This window comes from Magnolia sinica, chromosome 1 (assembly GCF_029962835.1).
Source record: "Magnolia sinica isolate HGM2019 chromosome 1, MsV1, whole genome shotgun sequence".
In the NCBI taxonomy this organism is placed as follows: domain Eukaryota; kingdom Viridiplantae; phylum Streptophyta; class Magnoliopsida; order Magnoliales; family Magnoliaceae; genus Magnolia; species Magnolia sinica.
In genome coordinates, this window is record NC_080573.1 from 40,752,368 (window position 1) to 40,774,951 (window position 22,584).

A 22,584-nucleotide genomic window follows, 5' to 3' on the forward strand; every position below is an offset into this window, starting at 1 on the left:
CCCAAAGAATGCTACTGCTAGGTCTAGGTAATTGTGTGGAGGGAGACTTCATGACATGCATACCACTAATGCAGTACAATATGGCCATCCATCACATAGGGATTGCTATGGGAATGCCCTGGCTCAATTCAAACCCAGTCCAAACCTAATTCATTAAATAAATGGTCTTGATTATTTTGATTTGGACACAACCAAGATTTTAACCATTTGGTTTTGGGGCAAAAAAAAAAAAAAGACATGACAATTAAGTGGGTTGGATTTGGTACTCTCCTCAACCTGACCCGACCCATTTTTTATTTTTTTATTTTAAAGACACAGGGTGTCCCCACCTCTTTTGAAGCGAGACTAATCCCTGCGGATACACGCAATCATGCCTGACCCGACCCATTTGCACCCTTCTTGCTAGAAATATGCAGTTGTTTATTGTTGAACCATCTGTAATTGAATTGGCAATAGAATTTGAATCTGTACTAAAAGTATTGAATCAGAATTCTGAAAATCACTTTCCAACATGTGACAGTTCAAAACTTGAATATGCCCTTTTCTTATTGCCGATCGAATATCAACTGAGCCGAAAACAAATAAAGTGATAAAGACAATGGTGGTAGCCATACGACAATAAAAAATAAAAATAATAAATGAAAACATGTAGATAACAACCCTACATTTCAAATACAAGTTCCAACCTGTAGAGTATGAGAAGGAATCTGGTCTCGTCCACATTGATGATCTGAGTATAATGACAGCGTGCTATCCAAAGAGTTGTGAAAGAAACAAGCTTCCCGTTGTACATTGAGAGCCTGTTCGACCAAATGCTCCAACCTTCTTTCAGGTACCATAATTGTTGGAGGAAAAAGTTTTTGCAATTCCTCTAGAAGCTTCAATCTTGAGCTTGCAGTCACAATCTCACAAGTTGCAAAACCAAGCAGCATGCACTGAGAAGGAGATACAATGCAGCCAGAAAGGTTGTGGACTCGCTTTTCGTTTATGCCAAGTGGAGAAATCTCCGACCTCAATGTCTTCAGTGCATCCATGACTCTTTCCTTTCCTAAAAGTTCGAAAAACTTCCGCTCCAAAATCAAGAAAGATGCCGACTTCAGAACATTTTCATCAGGCAGACCAATTTTTTTCAATGTGGCCAAGCTGTCATCCCAATTCCCATCAAGCACCTGCTTCCTAAATGAATTAACAACAGAAGAATGTAAAGGTATCCCAGACTCTTCTTCAAGAAGCGCACCGCTTTTGTCATAACCGAGAGAGTAAAGGGCCTTGGTTATGATCCGAACAAATTCCACCCTTTTGATAACTCCTTTAGAACCAACCATCTCTTCGTTCCCTTGGGAAGGTAGGGGTCTGGCCATTATGTCTCCTAGAGAGCCAACGGGCTCTGTAAGAGACAGGTCGTTTAAGTGGCACCTCAATTCTCCTGAGGATGCTTTCACGCGTTTCAAGGGTGGTTCATCATCATCTACACCTCCCATGAAATGCCCAAATTCAGCCCATATATAATTAACACACCAATAGTGAAAACTCCAGCAAAGTAGCAGAAACTTTATCACGGATACCCCAACAGATTAGAATTAAATCAACCTTTCCTGCATAAAGGGTCAAAGGAAAATGTCAGAAACTACAATAAAGTAAAAGAAATCAGTTAAGCAAACATGACATTTAAATGATACCCAAGTTCAGTTCAAAAATAATAATCCAATCTCAGTTTTTATCCTTTTTTAACAGGGTCTTTTTTTAAGCGTTCAAGAGAACAATAAACAAAGCAGTGTATCTTAAGTGCACAAAGCACAGGAGGAACATGAAGTAGAATCAGTTGGGAAGCAGGAAGTGTCAGTCAAAATGTTAGCAAGTGTAAATGCCCAAGATGTCGGAGCGGGACGGGGGGTGGCACAGCACCTTGTGTAGAAGGTAGTCATAAGTTTGTAACTAAGTGCAAGTTTGGATACGTGGAATCCAAGGGGGGGAAAGGGGGGGGAAAAAAAACACAATTATCCAATGATGATTTCCGTGAGGACTATTAAAACATGGATTCCAATTTTGAGTTCTTGCTTGGATTGCAAGTGGAAATCTCATATTCCTCTCACAATACTCAGTTTCTTATGCCAAGAATACAAATTATAGAAAAGTGTAATGATTGCTTGGTGGAATCCACCCTTTTCTTTGCTATCCAAACAACACAAATTGTCACATCAATGGAAAACCCTTTCACCTTTTCCATTGTTTGGCATGGAATCCATGGTTTCCAAACATGGTGAATGATCTGGCATTGTAGCAAAGTGCCACTCTAGCAATCAACTACCTGTGCTGGTAAGAATTGTTATTTATCTCAATGAACTATTTTATTTTGGTTACATGAAACGAGAAGGCATAGAACATACATATACATCCATAACAAACATTGCGTCCACCAAATAATACACTCCATCCAGGATAAACTTACATTAAAAAGAAACAGGATAAACTTATCAAGTCAAAGGATGTTGATTGCAAATACACAAGATGAACCTCCTTATTTGGCACATCGACAAGAGTATTAGCCTCCCTTGAAATTTTACCCAAAAGTAACCAGTAATGAACACCTTTAACATCATTTACATTGAAAAAAAATGCTTCCATAAGCTGTACATTTTGCTAGAAACCCAAGAGATGGCATTCCTAGAACCGCTACTCCTGAACAAACTGACCACCAAAGGACTGAAGAACAATAACTTTTTAAATAAGATGATTTGAATTTTTTAAGAAATGAAGAATAGCAATTCATTTATCATATTGTAAACAAATATTCTTTCTGATATATGCCCCCAAAAGAATGCTCCTTGAAGTAACACATATGAACTCATCAAAACACCCTGAACGTGCCAACTTGGCACATGTGTGAGATCTGGATCATTCATCGGTGGGCAGCAGGGCCCGAGAGTTTCTATGCCCTGCCAAAGAATCAAGGCAGTCTGCTCATCAGGTAGGTCACACATGTACGAATAGATGGAACAGTTGAGAAAATATAACCAACTGTCCACATTCAATGTACATGTATGGCCCAGACTGACCTACTTTTTAGCCCGGGTACATGACTAGTGGGGCATGCCTGATTACCAAGCAAGGATATGGATCTTGCACTCACATGCCATATTGGTGTGTGGAGCATCTGGAGTCAAGGACCACAAAAGTATGAGTTCAAGTGGTATTCCTCGAATTCCCTTTTTGGTTCGGGTTGCTAAAATAACAATCTAACCAAGTTTATGGTCCATCTCCTTGAAAAGCGAAGAGAGCAACACACGCGTTTTCTAAGTAAACAAGCATGCTTTAGATACTGGCACCATATGATGAAAAGCTTGAAGCAAGCAAACAAAGCAGATGTGCCTAATCAATCTTCCAAAAGAGCCTAAAACAGTCTTACTAACACAAATGAACTAGATGTATATATGGTGTAAGCATGCAATACAAGTAGAACAATGCCCATAAGTAAACGAAAATGTCAATATAAAATACAGTCTCTTTAACAACTCAGTACAGCATATAGTATAACGTTGCTGTGATGAACCAGACTCAATGACACTATATTATTCGATTTCTCTAACCCGTCAGAAACCATTGGAATGTAGAAATAGATCTGACAATCTTCAAATAATTTTAGAAAAATCATCCACATCCTATCTCAAAAAATAAATAAATAATACAAAAATCAGAAGAAAAGGCCCCAAGAAATGCCTTCTTTACTTCAAATTACAAAACCCATCTAATTAGAGAAACCAAAACAAAACAAAAAAAAAAAAAAAAAAAACAATGAAAACCCACATCAGAAACAATCAAACACATCAAAAGAAATGGAAACAAAACAACAGCAAACGAACAAGATAAAGCAACTGGGATTCCTAACCTGAAAAAAGTAGCCGACGGTGGGGATTTCACGGATCTAACACCAAGCAAAAACACCCCACAAAACCAAAATCTCCCGAAAAGAAAACGACCAAGATAAGAAAACAACAGAATCTACAAAACCCAGAAACCGATTTCTGTTTGGAAATCAAAAGGGTTCAACCCAACAGAGAAAATCATGAGATGAAACCTCGGAAAGATAATGAGGAGAGAGAGAGAGAGAGAGACCCTCAAAAGGCTTTTTTCTCTTTTCTCTGACTCTATGTACTAATATATTTGCTAGTGGGTTTGGTTTTGCATGGAAGAGATTCAAAGCCCCTAAGCAGAGGTTTGGCCCCTCTTTTCCCCAAATGAGAGATGGGATTCTTGTTTTGCAGCTATCTCATGGAAAGGAGACAGATATCTTGCTGTGGAGGTAACCACCCAGGGATGCCAGCAGCACACACCACCCAGTTCCGTACATGTGTGGCCAACCTTTCTTTATCTGGATCGTTAATCCGATGATGCCCTCTGTGCATTATGAGATGGTGTAAATATATCCCAGAGGGATGGCCCTGATCGCTTGATCTTTATACTCCTTTTTCTTGTTGAATGTGGACCGTCGCCGTGTTTTTTCATGACTGCGCATTCGTAGGCCGTTGATCGCAGGTTAGGATCATTTGATGTGGGAGGTTTTCATGGCAACTCTCCCTTCCGACAGGATACAACGTGTCTAGCCCACAGGTTTACAGACGATACTGGGGCCCTACACTTTAAGGTATGATTTCTAGCTTTGCTGTTCGTTCGTTCAACGTTTTGATTTTTAGCTACGGTCCATCCATTCTAAGACCCAGTAGATGAATGGTCCTGATCTCATTTAGGTACGCCGCGTATATGGATCGAGTGCTCGGTAAGTAACTTGGATACACGAGCTTTTGGCACCAGATCCATTCCCAATGCAGCACGCATTGCTACGGAACTATTGTTTGATCCTGGAGCCAAGAATATGCCCAGAATACTCACGTTTTCAAAGATAAAAGTGGGGCCCATGTCCGCTAATCCGGAAAATAAATCTGTCGGGTCCCACCGTTAATGGGCCATGCCCTGTTCTATCCGCCAGCCTTGGGGCCTTTTTCTAGTTGAATGTGAACCATTGCTAGATATCTATCTTCTTACAAGCCATGAATTGAAAGGATAGGATTGCTGCATGAAGGAGAATTTTGGGGGTATGGCCCATTCAAGGTGTGGCTCAACCGATCATTGATCTGGATTACCGAACCATGGACAGAAATTGTGCAAAAGGAATCCTCTGGTCAATGATTATTTTAGTCTTCAATAATCTGAACACCATAGATGGAGAATACACCCAAAAAAGTCTCTCACTGTGTTCCAAACCCTTTGATATCAGATGCAAAATGGCTAAGAAAAACATTAGTGGAATGATACACATTCAACTAGATAGACTTGGGATCTTCCAGTTTAGGAGGTTTCTTCGCCACCCTCCATCTACGGCGGCGCTGTCATTATAGGAATTTAGGGGAGCAATTTCGGATTAGGAAAACGAAAAACATTATACATGCTAAACCAATACCCTCCAATGGTTGGGTCCACATGACCTGGCACTACTATGATTTTTTCTGCCTCACAGTTGTGTAAGTTGCTTATTTTAGCACGGAAAACCACTCAAACAGAAATTTCTACCAGGCTGATTAACGTTAAATCATTTCATATATTTAAGAGATAAGCAGGTGATTGATTAAGAGCTAGGAAAGAGGAAACAGGAATAAACTTTTATCAAAAATAATATTAAGACTAAAAAGAAGAAAGGTTAAATGTTATTTAAGGGTCATTTGGCAACCTTGCTTCGGTTTTGTGGGGATTATAATTTTCGGGCCATTTGGTGGCAAGGATTTTGAAGAATATATATTTTTATTCCTCCTAAATCTCTTAAGAGAGCCTTTTTTGCATCTTACCTCAAAGTTTATTTGTAAAATCCATTCGATTCTACATTTTTGGCCTGCAAAATTAAATGGTATGAAATTGCATTAGATGGAATCAACGCCATTATTGCACAATAATTGCATATTTGAGAGTACCGTGATATTTTGTCCAATCTCACATTTGGTACCAATTAATTCCCCAGGAAATATATTGTATTAAAAGTGAAGCTTGCATTTAGTGGTCCATGGAATTATAATCAACATACCACATTTCACAATTGATGTTAATCACATTAACGCATGCAACTTAAATGTCATGTATAAAGGGCACATATGGATGGACAATGTGGATAAAACACATGCATCAACATACGGCCCACAAATATAGTGGATTTAAAAATTCACCATAAATCCTACAATATCCACCATTGGCTCCAAAATGTATGACACTTGGATTAATCCAATCCTTCCTGTTGTATAGCAACGATGGCTATTTGTTTTTTTAGATCATTCTAAGATGTGACCCAATACTTAAGCAAATCTAAATCAGGTGGTCTGCACCACTGGAAGCAGTGGTGAATAACCATTAAAATCTTTCTGTGGACCACAAAAGTTTTGGATCAATATGATCCTTGTATTTTTTATTCCCTTCATCTAGGTCTTCTTGACCTTGTCAAGAGGCTAGATGGAAAAAAAACATTACAGTGGGCCTAGGAAGTTTTTAATGATGGAAAAGAAACAGGTTAGAAGTTTTTGAGAAGCAGAAGGACAAGAGAGGAAAAGAAGAGATGGAGAAGTTTTTATTTATTTTTATTTTTTATTCCTTCTATCTTATAGTTTGTAACAAAGAAAAAAATTACTTATATACGCACGTGATTGACCCCCAAACTCCCACATTGTACCAACCCAATGTTAGGACGGTGAGAAAGGATCTGAGAGCTTGTTCACTTGCAGCATGTGACCTTAGATTGAAATAATTGGCAAAACAAGTTTGTAACGTTGATCCCAAATAGATGGGACAAAGAGATTGGCAATGATGAACCTGATGCAGCATGGCAGCGTATCAGAGAGTATTCTGTGCATAATCTCATCAACAATAAATTTGAATATAAATGCAAAGTCATGGAATGTACTGATGCTTTTCTCCCCAAATAATGCTCATGAAATTCAATATCATAACAAGACCCATTGTGTGTATAAATAATGGCTATATGGCATTTGGAAACGCTATTTTACCCTGTAAATTGCTATAGGCTGTGTTTCAATGCATAAGCAAATTGAATTGCACACATTCTGTTTAACCAAGAGGAAATGGCAAAAAAATAAGGCTTTACAGTATCTACTGGAAGAACAGCCTGCAAAATAGCAATGATATTTCTTCCAAGTTCAACTTGAAAATCCTATGTAATTGCCATTTGGCAGCCTGACCTTCAATGGGAACGCCGAGAAACAAACTTATAATTTGATCCATTCCCATTTTATTACATTAATAATAACAGATAAATTCAATAAGGCACCCCAACACACCCTAAGTCAAATGAACACAACCACAGTATGCAAACATCAAACCTATTTCTTTGACTTTTTTATACAGAGGTTTTGCACTTAAAGATACACGCTCACTTAAAGATACACGTTTGAACTTACAGGGAGAAAAGAAAGAGAAAAGACCAAATGCAAATTCAGGAAGATATGTGTAAGCAATAGAGCTGCAACTTGATTCAGATCAACCCAAACCCGAATGACCCAACATAAGTTCAGTTCAGGCTGTCTAGGTCCTTAGGTTGGGTTCAGGTTGTAAAGAAGCCAACCTGATCTGAATTCAGTCTGGTTCAGGTTGAGTTTTGGCCAGGTTACGTCAGGTTGGGAGGAGTTGCATTCATTTGGGCCAGGTTGGGTTGCGTCGAGTATAGAGGACCTTGGGTTGGGTTGGGTTGGGTTGGGTTGGGTCAGGCCGTGTCAGGTTGGGTCGGGACAGGTTGGGCACCTTGGGTTGGGTTGGGTTGCGGGTTGGGTCCTCTTGAGGTCAGATTGGGCTCGGGTTGATCCTAAACCTGAACCCACCCACCCGAGTTGTACCCCAAGTAATCAATCAGTAGATGTTCTGCGCCAGCTTTTTCTTAGTTTCAACTCCCCAAAAAGCAATCCAGTATAAATAGATTGTCATCAATGTTGTTTAGAATCTGTATTTCCAACCCTGCCGAAAATGAACGCCATGGACCATAGCAGATCCTTCAGAAAGGAGGCCGTTCCTCTCTTGATTTGAACCAGTCAATCAACAAGTTGCGGAACATGGGCCCGCAAAATGCAAACCAGCATGTCAGCTAGCAGCTATTAAAAAGTAGAGATTTCCAATGGGGGCAGTCCTTCAGCATGTTCAATCAGTCCGCTGATGACCCTCTTGACAAAAACGAACATATGCAACCCGAACAACATCACGCAGCTCTTCATCTAGAACTTCAAGATCACCTGAGTCACGCATCCTAGGATACAGAGGGGCTATGTAACTTACAGCAGCTTCAACTATTTCCTGCTGAGCAAGGGTCGCAGCAAACTGGATGATCTTGAGGCACAACTGATGGTTAGATTTCAGGCAAGACAGAACTACATCAATGCTCTCTTTCCGGACATCTTCCAAAAACCAGAATTCGGATAGTGAAGAAAGCTCTATGTAAGCCTGCAGCTCACATAGCTGCTGCTCCATGTCCATGTTATTCCACAAGCAGTCTTGGCTTGGTTTCGGCAACTCCCCTGAATAGAACCAACTGACTAATTTGGCTAGTGCTTCCCAACACAAAGGAATCTTCAAGTTCTGTGAACGACTGCAGGCATAAACGGGATGTAGCATGAGTGCAAATGTAGTGGAGATGGACATAAATGATCATAAAGATATTCGATACAAGTACATCAACAAAGAATGATCGTAAAAATATCTGGTACAAAAGGCATGCATCAATGAGCAAACCCATGTTAACCAAATATTCCGAGAAAATATGCAATGCCCAGGCCAAAAAAGTGTAGAGTTGGATCAATATTTTATCCAAGCGTGCTTCCTATGATCCAGTCTTGATGGCTTCTTGATGGCTAAAACAAAATAATCTATTCGATGGGATGAAGAGCACTCCCATACCGGCCCGAACCAACAACCAAAAGAAAAAAAAAAAAAAAAAAAGCAGGTGGTTTGAGCTAGGGATTATAGAATATTGCATACTCCAAATACTGTAGAAATAAATTCCCTTTTAGAATCTTCAAAGCTCAGTCCAGATCATCCAAAACATTTAGTTGGCAATTACACCAGTTAATTCAAGAAAACATCCAGGCAAACCTAGAGGAATGAGCCCCAACAGCAAGCATAGACACCAAGGAAGATAATCCTTACAAACTTATGGTACAATTTAAGATATAGCAAGTGGGATTGTGTCTAGTGGACAATGATACTACAGACTGATAAAAACTCCAGGATGAGTTGGTTTCTACTGAGTTTCAAAATTGCAACTGCATGAATCAAAACTACACTAATTGAAGTAGGAAGTTTAAACAGTTGCCAGGTGTTGATTTCTCTTCATAAGAAATGATTTTTACATCACAAGACAGGTTTCTAAAAGAAACTTTAGTCTGTGGAGAATGATTCAAAGAATCAGACTAATCATGGGAATAGTACACCCAAAATATTGTGTTCAATTTGTCAGGTATAGACATTATCCAATAGGATTGTATCAGGAGAGCCTAGCCATGTCTGACTGCCAAAGCTTATGATGTCATAACATCTACCTTACTAGCTTACCCAGCAAACGTTGAACAAAGAAGAGCAGTTATGATGACCAGGCAATTCCAAGATGCATGGCATGATCAATTTATGTACTCTCCTAGGAAAGGACTTCTGCAAATTCTAGATGCACCAAAGCATTCATCCATACATGCAACGAGAAATGCCAACCATAGATCAGTTAAACCCCACATGTGCCAACATGTGTGGGAGGCATCAACTGTGCGGCACATGTAAAGAAACAATGGAAGGTTTGAAAAAGATGGGCAGCGGTGTGCATTCGTGTACACCCGTCACCCTCCTGAGAGTAGAGTTGCCTGTCTTGGGCCATGTCATCTATGGGGAGGACCAACCAGATGCACGAATTGGATGCCCAACACATGTTGACATCCCTGATCAAAGGTAGAGGTGCATATTGCAATATCCCTAGTAAATTTTGGGGGTACATTTTTTATTTTTTATTTTTTGGAACCTACCATATATGGAACCTGCTATATTTGGAACCTGATATTTTTACAAGCCTGCCTAACTTGAACTCATATGTCATCTCACCCTGTAGAGATCCTCAAGTGATCCTAGCCATCAAAACATGAATTTGGTATATTTAATTTTGGTTTCTTTGATTGACCATCGTGATTGTATGGGACCATCTAACCATGGATTTATAAACCCGTGATGGTCCATTCATCAAATCTTCAAACTAACTATTAGAAAAGTATTTTTACCATCGATCTACTTAAGGATCTGACAGATTGGTTATTTGATGTATAAATAACACCGGATTAGGAAACCCACTCCATAGTTGCCTAGCATGCTTACTTCACTCATGTATACTTGCATGAAAACTTGATCCATTAGATTGCCAAGTACACTAATTCATCTTACATGCACATGTGTCATGATACATCACATACATTTTCCCATGTTCATATTCATATTTTATCATTTCATTGTCACCAATACATTAGTAGTCGAGTGGAGGAAGGCATGTTTGTTAAGAGGAAGGTCACTTGTTTAAATCCTAGCTATAACATTTTAGTTACTCTTTTATTTAGTTTTTCTCTGACTCGTAAGGATTAAGTATATAATATTATTTTCCTCCCTTACCAAATAATAGCACTTAGATCAAATGGTTAGTAGGACAAGAACAAGGCTTGGAATGAGGTTCTAGGGTTCAAGGGTTCCCATGTACAAAACCTTTTTTTTTAAAAACAAATTCTCTCTCTCCGTAATGGTCTCTTTTTTTCAAAGAAAACCCTGTATCAGCCCTATAACAGTCCGTTATAGGGCCTTTACGGCCTTTACGGAAGGCATAACAGGCCGTTACGGGGCTGTAATGGCCTTTACGGATTATTATTTTAATGGCATTTACGACCCCATATGTGTAATGGTTGCCACCATTACCTTTACGTAACGGCCTTTACGGCACACCATGCCCTCTCGAAACTTACCAAAATCTAGATTTTTCTCCTAAATTTAACAAAATACAACTCAGGCACATGAGGCACAATGGTGCATGAGAGGGACTAAAGCCCTCTAAAAAGGGGCTCATGTCCCCTCTCAATGAGCGGACGTGAGCACCCTAGTAAGGAGAGAGAAAGAGAGAGAAAAGGAGATAGGCGTGGCCCACATTTGATCACATGTCGGACCCACCTCTTCAATCCAGCCACTAATCAGCCCCTTCAGTAAGTGGATCCCACCCCTAACATCCTCCTTTATTTTCTTTTTGCTATGTAACAATGAATGGTTTTGATCGGGTCTTGATTTCGGCCCAATCTAGTTGTCTATGGACTGATCTAACCAATCAGGGAGTTATGGTCAAGGGTGGAATCAACACCCTTAGATGACCTGGATGATAGCAAAAATGCACCTCAAACCATCCATTCAATGATCACATTGATGGATGGCTAGATCGGGCCGATTGCATGCAGAACTACTTGTGTATAGCAATCTGATTAGCTGGAATGATTGATACCGAAGTGGGGCCCATTTAAGCCTCAAAAGAGTCAAGGAATAGCAGTCCAAAATGGACCAGCAGGTAGGCACATGCTAGGCCCACTCATGGTCCAAACCAGGGACCTGTTTGGGGCCCAAAACAGACCAGCGTGGGGAAGGCCTTAGGGCCATGTTCGTTCAGTTGTGGGGCCCGCCAATGGCCCCAACAATCTTCTGGTAAATTAGAGTGTATATTCCCTTTTTGTTGGACTCTTTGTATAGTGTGAAATCTTAGCTGTTGGATCGTCATTTTGGTTTGTGTATCAAAACTGTTTTACTGGAGTTTGTGGGACCAATGTGGGGCCCACCTAGCCTTTTTCAAACCATGGAATAATGGTCCAAAAGGGAACAGCAAGTGGGCCCACACTGGTACGTTTTGGTAGCATGTGGAGCTCACTCGTGGTCATGCTTAGGACCGGTTGGACACAATTTTGGGGCATTTTTGGATGGACTCTTAGGGCCATCTTTGGCTACCTTTTTTTTATCAGATGTGGGGCCCAATCATCCTTTTTCAAACCATGGAATAATGGTCCATAAGGGACTAGCAAGTGGACCCACGCTGCTATGTTTTGGGCAGCGTGTGGGGCCCACATCATGGTGACACTTAGAGACCAGTTGGGCCCGATCTTGTGGCAGTTTTGGATGGACTCTTAGGGCCATCTTTGGCGACCTTTTTTATCAGATGTGGGGCCCACTCAGTGATGCAAGACACATGATTTAATGCAAGCATGCAACATGGAGATTATGAAAAAGTCTATAAAGTAATTCAATTGACAAAAGATGTTAACCCACCACGTAATTAAGAGTAAACAATAGGAAATAAAATCTGATTTAATTTAAATCACATGCCCGCATGTTAAGAAATCACATAAATCAATTAAAAGTAGGCTCGGTGGAAGGATAGAACTTTCAATTTAGCATAGGCACATCCCACACTCAAGGGACTGACTTGTAAGTTCTATAATTAGTGTTAGGAAGGGGAAAATCTGAAGTCGAGAAAATTAGGGTTCATGGGAATTGAGGATTTTGAAATTATGGGTTTTTAGAATTTGGGGAAAATATGAAATTAGGAATAAATTGGGTGAATTGGTTAAAGGGGATTGATGGATTTAGGTATTGGTATAGGAAAATTAAGGTTTTGGACAAAGGGAAGTTATGGATTTTGGGATCCTCAATGGTTAATTTCGGTTGGTGTTGAAGTTGGATAATGAAAAGTTGAAGAAAAATTTGATTTGGATGGTTTTGAATAGGAAGGGAAGAAGACAGATGAAGTTTTTGTAAAAATACATCTTTTGGATATAAAGGAAGAGAGAAGGAAGATGATAAATGGAAGCCTCGCACCTCCGTTGAATGGGGAACGGAATCACCCCACACCCAAGCTCTAAATCACATGGAGTATTCTTCAAATCATATGAAGAAGAGAAAACACAGAGCTTTTTTTTTTTTTTCAAAATAATGGCATTAGGGCTTCACACCCATCTTTCTCTTTTATAGTCTCAGAAAAGATCTTTTACAAAAAGGCGTTCTCAGATAAGATTCTTAACATAAAGACACTTAATAAATTAAAAATTGTTCCTAACTCCCTAATATCAACACAAATATAAGGTATACTAAAAAATAATGAAGCATGTAAACAATCTAAACACCTAAACTATTTTGTGGCTTAAGGGGATCCACGATCAAGATGTTTGATGATGATGATCCAACGGTCTGATCATTGTGTCCACTTAATCCAACGGTCTGATGTGTCCATCAAACTCCTATATGCAACTCACGTGCATCTTCCGAGTGTAGGGTCTTCAAAGATACATAAACATGCGCATAGGGTCTTCAACGTGGCTAGAAATATAAATTGGGTCAAGTGGGCCCCATGTAATGGTCGTCTAGCCATAAGAAGACCGGCTCAACCCTCCTCTGGTATGGTGCTTGGATGTCCTCATCACTCTGCTTTGGTCACATACAAAAGTGCTTCTAAAGGATCAATCTTTTTGTGATCACAAAATTACAGCGTGTAAACTAAAGTGTTGTGTTTGTAAAACAGGTTTAATGATGTAACTTGGGACTAAAGTGGGGCCCGTGCTGCCACATTTTGGGCGGCAAGTGGGGCCCACTTGTGATCTCTTACAAATAATTTGATCAAGGCCATCCTAGGCCTAGGGCGTGAAGGGCTTGATGGCCCTCTTTTTGGATCAAACGTGGGGCCTACTAATGACCCCAAAGATCATCTATGTGAAGTCTGTAGATTTGTAGAAACTTTAGTCTAAATTTCTTCATATGATTGATGTTCCGATTTTTGAATCATAAATGTTGATCTTTTATGATAATGGGGCTGAACTGGATGTCACTTTTGACCCAAAATGGGACCCACTTTTAAATCATTCTAGGAACAAATTAATGGTCTAGCGTAGACCAGCAAGTGGGGCCCACATCGCCACATTATGACAACTTGTGGGGCCCACTTACGGTCCACTAAGAGAACTGGTTTGGAAAGATCAATTTGGGGCCAGTATGTGGCGCCCTTAGACCATCTTTTAAGCCTAGACATGGGACCCACTAAGGGTGAAATAAATCTTCAGTAAGCCCATGTCTTAGATTCTTTAATGACTTGTCTCTCGTGTGATGTTCGGTATAAGAATCGGACCGTTAGAATAGTCAAATTTGTCAACAATTGGACCAATCAATCAAGACCACCCAATCACCCATCTTTGGTGTGCATCTGTTTTGTTAAGACCCAAGTTTTCCTCCTTGATCGACCCCATCACTATTGGGCCCAATCTAGGCCCATGTGATAATTTAGACTAGACCGCACTTGGACGTATGAACAGTCCATGTGAGATAATTGATTTGAAACTCAACACTTACCTGATAACCTTTGGAAATTACATGCCTAAGTGGGCTGCCAGTGTGACCAAGTAAGATCGGATAGATTGTTGGATTAGCCCCACTTTGTCGATAGTTGGTCTATTCGATTTCACCCAAATAAAGTTTTTTTCCTATCTATGTGCCGGATTCGGATCCAAGCTAGGAAAATGCTATTTTAGGAAGGTTATCTCAAATAGGAAAGCCTATGTTAGAAAAGTCTATTTATAGCAATTTCTTGAAATAGAAAATGGTAGGCCGAGAGCACCGTGAGGAGACTCAACTTCCCAAGCCTACACCTAAGAAAGTCTTGGACAAAAAGAGAGAAGCATGTCAAGCACCACAAACATAGCATAGGGTGTCCTACCTACACTTTTGAATCGATTTGGGTGAGTGGTTCTAATCCAAGTAGGCAACTGCATTCATACATCATTCTATATTTGGAAAGTATCCAATTTAGAAAGTTATATTTTTGGAAAGTAGTCTCTTATTAAGAAAGTGCTATTTTGGAAGTTTATTCTTGGAATGTTTATGAAACTGCACCCGTATTTCCATTTTGCATTTATCATAGACATATTAAGAACACCAGTTGAGGGGGTGAGAATTGAATTAGAGTGAATGAGGATTTGGTTGAGTGACTTGAGTGATTTGAAATAGAGGGGAACATTAAGAGTTCCCCAGGGTTGAAAGTCCCTGTTCCTAAATGGTACCAATTAGAGTCTCCCTTGGAATCCAAGATGTGGGTCATGTTGGGATTGACCTCTGATTGCCTAATAGGAGGATTGATGATGAACTCCTTTGTGGAATTCAGGTTGTTAAGTTATAAAGCTCCTGACTGTCAATCTGGAAAAAAATGCAAGTATAAGATTTTGAGAGTGACTTGGCTTGGCCAATTGTGAGAGATTTGGCCCTAGTGTTCAGTAAACTATATGAGAATCGTGAAGAATAAACATGCATCTATATCATGCATTCATACTTCATATATTATTAACAATGTACCACTTGTTTTAAACACTGAAAATCATTTGATGCTCTTGTTACGGAATTATCTGAAAGACCTGTGGAAAGCTTATTCCATTCAACTTGTTGACTTACACGATAAGGAGACAATAGAAAGGCTCAGGAACTGGCCAGATAAATTTTACAGCACTGATCATTTACTTCGGAATTTCTTATTTACTTGAGACACTGCCACGCAGATTGGCAGTTTAGATTTCTTTTTTTTTTCACACACACACCCACACCGACGCATGTTGTAGTGGGATTTCACCACCGATGAGTTTCAAACCCAAGACCTCATGGTGAAACTCCTCAGAGGTTACCACTCGGGTAAGGATTGGAACCCAGCAGTTTAGATATTTTGATGAATGATGTTGATGGAACAAATGTTTTATTGAATAATTTGGAATAAAGTCTTTTTATAATATCTATGATGGCATTGTGTGAATGTATGGCTGTGAATGATGAATATGGATGTTTAATACTTCAACCCAAATCACATTGCTTAACCCGAGGCAAAGGTTAGTCTTAATCATGGTTCCAGAGTCGGTGGTATGACACATATGGACATGTGTGAGCTTAGTAAACCTCTAGGACATGATATTCGTAGAGATATCAGTCAGTCATGAACAAGCTTATCACATCCTGGTTAGAGTACCTCCTCTCAAAATATCCAAAGAGAAAATAGTTTCGTGCGATACCTCTCCTGCATTCCTGACTGGAATAGTGCCTGAAGATAATCGCAGCTTGACCACAATATGATTTTGTGGGCATGCACATGCGGTGCTGATAGCAAGCAAACACTGCAAGTCCAAAGCATTGCCCCAGTTTCTTTAGCTTCCAGGATGATGTCACTGAAATCAACAGTAAGTTGTATTGGAAACTAAAACAGAAATTTACTTCTAAAAGCTGAGTGAACATAATGCAGCAGAGGAATTATACTATGATCCGGCTGTTTCAGGGATTTCCATGAAATGCACACAAAATATCCCTGCTGTACAAGTGGTATTTTTTGTACATAACCATTAATTTTGTGTGCCACCATGGTTGATGGGCCACATCCGAAAAATGATCAGGTCAAGCTAGCTATCCAATCAGTGGTGTGAAATAGGAGCAGTTAAAAAAAGAGCAAATGTCCACATTTAGTGGGCAAAACCTACACCAATCAGAGGACCAAGTTTACCAATCAAATTGTAGCTAACAAGATCAACAGTCGCAACCACCTTTCATATTTGTCATGCATACATGCACGTGGTGGGGACAACACTTCATGCAACGTCTAGAAAGATAGAGAAATATACAGATGTTTTTTTTAAAAACAATCAGGGTAAAGATATACAGATTTTCCCACTGTGGTGTGAACGCGTGGGTGTGTGTGGGGTGTGAATGCGTGTAAAAAAAAGCAGTGATGATTGAATGGATAAGGCAAGTCCCTTACGAGAAAGGATATCCAGCTGGTCCAAGAGCAGGAGTGAAGTCAAAGCCAGTTATGCCAGCGCCCCACTTTGGTTGTTTTCTGTAAAGAATATCTGACAATGACTGTAAGTTGCAGCGCTTTGCAAGCATTCTCAACTGTTTCACAAGGCCATCATCTGCCCATAAAATTCCCGTATAAACAAATTCTAGCAACTTCATCAAAGCACAGTTGTCCACGCGAGGAGATAAACGAACTTCCCGCTGGAACTTTCTGCACAATTGCTTGATATCTTGCTGTTCATTAGAACCATCAAGCGATGCTTTCTCCATAGGCAGCAGTGGCAACAAAGAAGGGCATCTAAACTTAAGAATGATGCTATGAACTCTTATACTTTGGCCATCCGAAAGAACAAGTTGCAGGTCAGCAAGTTCATTCTCATTTAGTGCTTTTTCGACCCTCTTGCCAAGCTTACTCTGAAAACCATAGAAGCCAAAAAAACTAAGACTGTATGCGGCATACCATCTAGGTCCTGGACTCAAGGTGCTATTATTGCAGAGCTCCTTTAGCCAGACAACTAAATTTCCATCTTGAGAATCCACCAACTCTACAATGCCAATATGCTGTGAGGTTATCACTTGGTGATTGAATTTGAAATCAAAATGCTGTATCAATTTGGAAAGTGCTCGGAGGCTGAAAAACAAAACAACATCTCCGCCTTCCCAATCTTCCATATTGAACAAGCAGCACTTTCTCACACTTGATGTGTTATGTAAATGTGGGGCGATGCTCGTCCTTCGAACTCTCATATCACTGCCCACCCACACCCTGATAAAGGATGATAACGTCTTTACAGCTTCACCTTCAACAATGAGGTTCTGAAACTGTGGCAAGCTCAAATAAAATGTGAAACTCATTAAGCTAATGACGAGTCGGCTGTTGTCGGATGCTGCAAAGGTATCCCCAATGGCAGCTGATTTAAGGGTAGCGAGCATGTTTTCCAGATACTCATTTCCATTGGGCATTAATGCAAATGATAGAAAGTGCCTAGTCTGTGATGCAATATACTTGCAGGGAGAATACACCATCAGTGAAACTGCTCTGCATGCTGGTTCACGCTCTGATGTGGTTGGGAAATCTTTTTCTGAAGAATGAGGCCCTCCACGAATTGAATCCGCAGCCACCGAACTATTGACAAACATGAGCATCAGTTCATACAGACAAAAATATGCACTGAGTCAATTAAATGATGAAGGCCAAAAATAACTGGAATTATGAAGAGTACCACTATGCCCACACACACCTCTAGGCCACACCTATCACAAACCTGATACATGCGTGGTACATGTGAAGTGTGCACCAAGTGGGCTCCAACATATAGATCACCTGGCATAGAGACTGCACGGGTACACTCATCCGAAGGGCCACTTGCATATATTCCATACATAGCCCACCTAATGAGTTAACCAGCTTGATTCTTATGCCAAATCATCTAGAAGGCACAGCCCACACCATGCGCAGCTTGATGTACCACACATGTGAAGCTATCCCAGCATGTATAGGTGCATTTAGGCTTAGCAAAGCCAAATATAATAATCACTTTGACAAATTTCAGAAAATTAAGACAAGGAGAAAGAAATGACAGAAACATATTACCATGCACAGGCAATAAGACCATTAAGGTGACGCCTATTTCCGTATATGGTTGGGTCAAAATCTTCTCCACAGTTTGTTGCAAGCAATCCAAGTATATCCCAGATGTAAGGCCTTATAACCGGAAGACCGTGAGCATAAAGGCCCTTCCGTGCAGCTATCAGCTCTTCCAATGGACCACAAGCTGGAGATTGATCAATTTTGCTGAAATTGTTTACAAGAAGATCAAGAAGGATTCTGTCGATCCCAAGCTTCCAAAAATAAGAATGATGCTCCCTGGCCCAACAAGTAAATAATGCTGAGCAACACGCCTCCACTACCAAAGGCACCAGATCAGGAGGAACCTTCTCAGAACATGGTGATCTCCAGTCATTCATTGCATTAATTATGCCTCTGACAATAGGCTCATAACATTTCCCGGACAATTCAGAACACCCTTTGGAAGATCTCTGTACAGATGGAAAAGCCCTTGAGATGGATGCTATCTAGATAAAGATATGAGGTCTTACATGATGTCAGTCAAAAGAAAAGGTGTTTTCTCCTTCAATACAACAACGGCATATGTCTGCCCACCTTTTTGTAACCTAAGAATGGGCCATGACCTGATACCTTTCCTACGGATGATCCTAGCCACCTGATAAAAATGGACAATATTTCCACGTAACGGTGACCCACCTAGACAGTTCTGAACATTTTGGCAATGGAGAGTTTCAGCTTATCTCCCATAGACCGTGCAACCACCAGGTAAACAATTTGGATGACCAAAATGTGGCCACCACATGTACCGTTTGTCCGATTACAAATACTTGATTGAGCATTGAGTATTTTCTCATACAAAACAGAAACAAAAAAGTAAAATAATCATATGAGAATAAGTTCTTTCCATTTCTTACCATTAAATGTTGAGAGAGTGTAAAGGCCTCCATCCGAATATGGCGTGGCTGTGAGCTTCCCATGCAGTGCACTATCATAGGCAGAAGTTTTTCTCCATTTTGAATAAGCTTCATGGCCCCATTACCACATAGAGCTGTTAAGTAAAATTTAGCACTTCTTTCCACTCATAATAACATGAAGCAATGTCTAAAGTAATGAAAGCATGATTGCATCACAATATGGACTAAGGAAAGACATTTACCATAAAGAAAGGGTACCTAAAGCAGAATATAGTTTCAAAACAGCAGTTGCAACAGCAGAATCAGGCTTTGCACAGGCATCACCTAGCCCTTCCATTAGTTCAGAATTACTCCAAACAAGATACCTAGAGGGAGGCCACCGCCACAGTATTGTCCTTAAAAGAGATGCCATCTCTGTGAAATGTTCAACTGGTTGAATTCCGTTGACGTAATCCTGTAAACAACGGACGATGCTGCCAACTGCATTTGTTTCCTCCACAACTTCCCACACCTCTTTGTATTTCTCAAGTCTCAAAGGTGTTAGCTTTGAGAGGATGCGATTCAAAGCAATTGCACATGAAACTGTGATTGATGATCTACGCAGTGATAACAAGCGTGACAAAGGACGAACAAGCTCCAAAACATGACGTTGGAGTAGGGAATTGCCTAAAAGTTCAACCAACTTTGTTGTTGCATTCACTGCCATGCTCAATACGTTCTCATTTCCAGATTGAAGGATTCCTTCCAGTGCAACCAGCATATCGGTAATTGAGTCCTGAAAAGGTATCAAATAGGCAAGTTTAGTATCAAAAGGGTTATCTAAACAGAAATTCCTACACTTAACTGGATGAAATTAAGGTTTCCAATCAAAGCAGATCAACTCATATCTCAAGTCCTACAAATATTGGCCAAAAAATAGCAGAGACAAAAATACATTGACATGGGATGTTACTCTTCTAAATGATGGTAAGGTCTGGAGAATATAAATCGAGAGTACGTTGTGGAATAGAATACCAAGGGTCCATTTGGCATGCAAACCTTTCATAATTACAATTTTCTATAATTCAAAAAATAACAAATTCTTGATTTAATAACATTTTCTCCATTTTTATGTTTTATTAACTGTTTAGCCAACCTACTTTTTCTTTTTCTTTTTCCTTTTTTTTTTTTTGAAGATTAACGAGAAAGCTTTATTGACTCACTGATAAGACAAACGTCAAAACAGCAAAATACAACCCAATGAGAAACTGTTAAGCAGACAAATACAACCCAAGGAAACAGCCCCATAAAAACCAAACTTTACATCCCAAATAACTAGAATATCATCAATGGTAACATCTTTATCCCCAGATACCCAATCTAAGACATCTATCTTAGATAGCCACAAAACTTCTTCCCACGACCCCTGTTTGTTGAGGAGGCAACGGCAATTACGTTCCTGGCAAGTATTCCATAAGATAGCTAATACAACAAGCCGCAATGCCACTTGTCGCCTTTTTGGAATGGGAAAACTGTGCCAGGCCCAAAATAAGTCCACAATCGATTGAGGCATAACCCACCCAATGCCAAAGGATGCCAGAAAAGAGGTCCAGACATGACTCATGAAAGGGCAATGGATGAAGAGGTGATCAACCAACTTTGCATCGCTCTTGCATAGTAGGCACATGTTAGGAAGGACCATAGACCTCGTCTGCAAATTGTATATGGTCAAAATACGCTTTCGTCCCACTAGCCAAGTGAAAGAAGCAACCTTAGTTAGAGCCCCGTATAACCAAAAGGCGTGAAAAATACTCTTCCCTTCTTTGCTATGAAGAAACCCGAGGCATCCTATAAAAGGATTTAACCGAGAATGTGCCTGATGGCAACCATTTCCAAGCCATAGAATCTTCATGATCTGGAACAGGGTGGTAGTAGTGAAGTCTCGCCAACAACCGAACAAAGTCATCAGCCTCCACATCTGTTAAGGCTCTCCTACACGGGGGACACCACACACCTCTCTCACGGGCCAAGGAGAAGCAAGAAACAACTGAAATATTCTTCATGGCGGCTAAGCTTGCAAGGGATGGGAATTTCAACTCCAAGGATCCTCCCGAAAGTGAATGCAATACCTGTTACTAAGAGAAAAAAAAACACTCCCAGCTTGAAGAAGGAACCCACTGAATTAATGGCCTTCCAAATCCCCGAAGCTTGGTAGTGAGAGGAACTTTTTACCTCCCATCCTCCCTCTTGAAGACCATATTTAGCCGCAATAACTTCTCTCCACAGCTTACCCTCTTTAGACCCAAATCGCCACTGTCATTTACCAAGAATTGCCACATTCGTAGATTCCAAAACCTTAATACCTACGTCCCCTTTGGATAGAGGTTTTCAAACCTCTTCCCACTTAAGCAAGTGGAATTTCTGCATTTTTTGGCTCCTCTCCAAAGGAAATCTCGCCTTAGCCTTTCCAATTTTTCCAACACAAATTTTAGGCATTTAAACAAAGACATGAAATATAGGGGGAGACTAAATAAAGTTGCTTTGATTAGGGTGATTCAACCAGCTAGAGATATATGGCAGCTTTTCCACCTTAACAACTTCCGCTCAAACCTTTTAATCACTTCCAAGGTGTCCCGTAGCGGTAACGATGCCCACCATTATGGATACGTTGAATCGGCATAAGGGCCGATACGCCCTTGCATCAATCTCCTTTTTTTTTTTGCTCAAAAAATTAGAAAAAATATCCAGAAAATGTGAAAAATTGTAAATATTCCAAATATGCATTCACTTATAATTTTGAACATGTTTATGGTAGTGTAACAGTCCAATCTTTAGTGAGAATGTTATATTGAGTTGTCTGATGAATTTATGAACCTGATAACTTGGAATTAACTTCAAATCTTTTATATTTAATTATTTAACTAAATAATACCAATATAAATTTATTAGAAAGAATGTAATACCAAAACATCTCATATTTGTAGGTTTTATTATTATTTATAGTATTGGTGTATTACATACCTTATGACTCTCGTACATTTCATTTCAACATACAGAGGTTATGGACTTTTGTGTCCTATTATGTATTTCATATACCTAACAATTTGATAGTATTTTCCCAATAGATCTTAAGAAAAAATTGAAATAGATTAAGGTGAATAGTGTTGTCGATTTGGTGCTAATTTGGTGGACCATTCAATGTCCCAAATCAGCCTTAAATTC

At 39.9% G+C, this 22,584-nt stretch overlaps 2 protein-coding genes across 3 annotated transcripts in view; both read right to left on the reverse strand.

Annotated features, from left to right (window-relative positions):
* Positions 1-4,480, reverse strand: part of LOC131246644 (WD repeat-containing protein 26 homolog) — a 41,075-nt gene extending 36,595 nt beyond the window's left edge. Inside the window, exons 1-2 of the mRNA XM_058246988.1 lie at positions 4,114-4,480; positions 687-1,595 (exon numbers count right to left, since the gene is read on the reverse strand). Coding sequence (XP_058102971.1) covers positions 687-1,481 — 795 coding nt within the window. The 5' untranslated portion in view covers positions 1,482-1,595; positions 4,114-4,480. The remainder of the gene's footprint in view (positions 1-686; positions 1,596-4,113) is intronic.
* Positions 4,481-7,233: 2,753 nt separating this feature from the next.
* Positions 7,234-22,584, reverse strand: part of LOC131246658 (BTB/POZ domain-containing protein At1g04390) — a 28,652-nt gene continuing 13,301 nt past the window's right edge. Inside the window, exons 3-9 of one of the 2 annotated variants that reach the window (XR_009171460.1) lie at positions 19,642-20,158; positions 19,384-19,517; positions 18,494-18,939; positions 16,862-18,025; positions 16,125-16,277; positions 7,792-8,626; positions 7,234-7,722 (exon numbers count right to left, since the gene is read on the reverse strand). Coding sequence is in view for 1 of the 2 variants with exons in the window: in XM_058247011.1 (XP_058102994.1) it covers positions 8,182-8,626; positions 16,125-16,277; positions 16,862-18,025; positions 18,494-18,939; positions 19,384-19,517; positions 19,642-20,158 (2,859 nt within the window). In the remaining variant the exon portion in view is untranslated. Of the gene's footprint in view, positions 8,627-16,124; positions 16,278-16,861; positions 18,026-18,493; positions 18,940-19,383; positions 19,518-19,641; positions 20,159-22,584 lie in introns of both variants that reach the window. The other variant, XM_058247011.1, reaches the window with a different exon arrangement.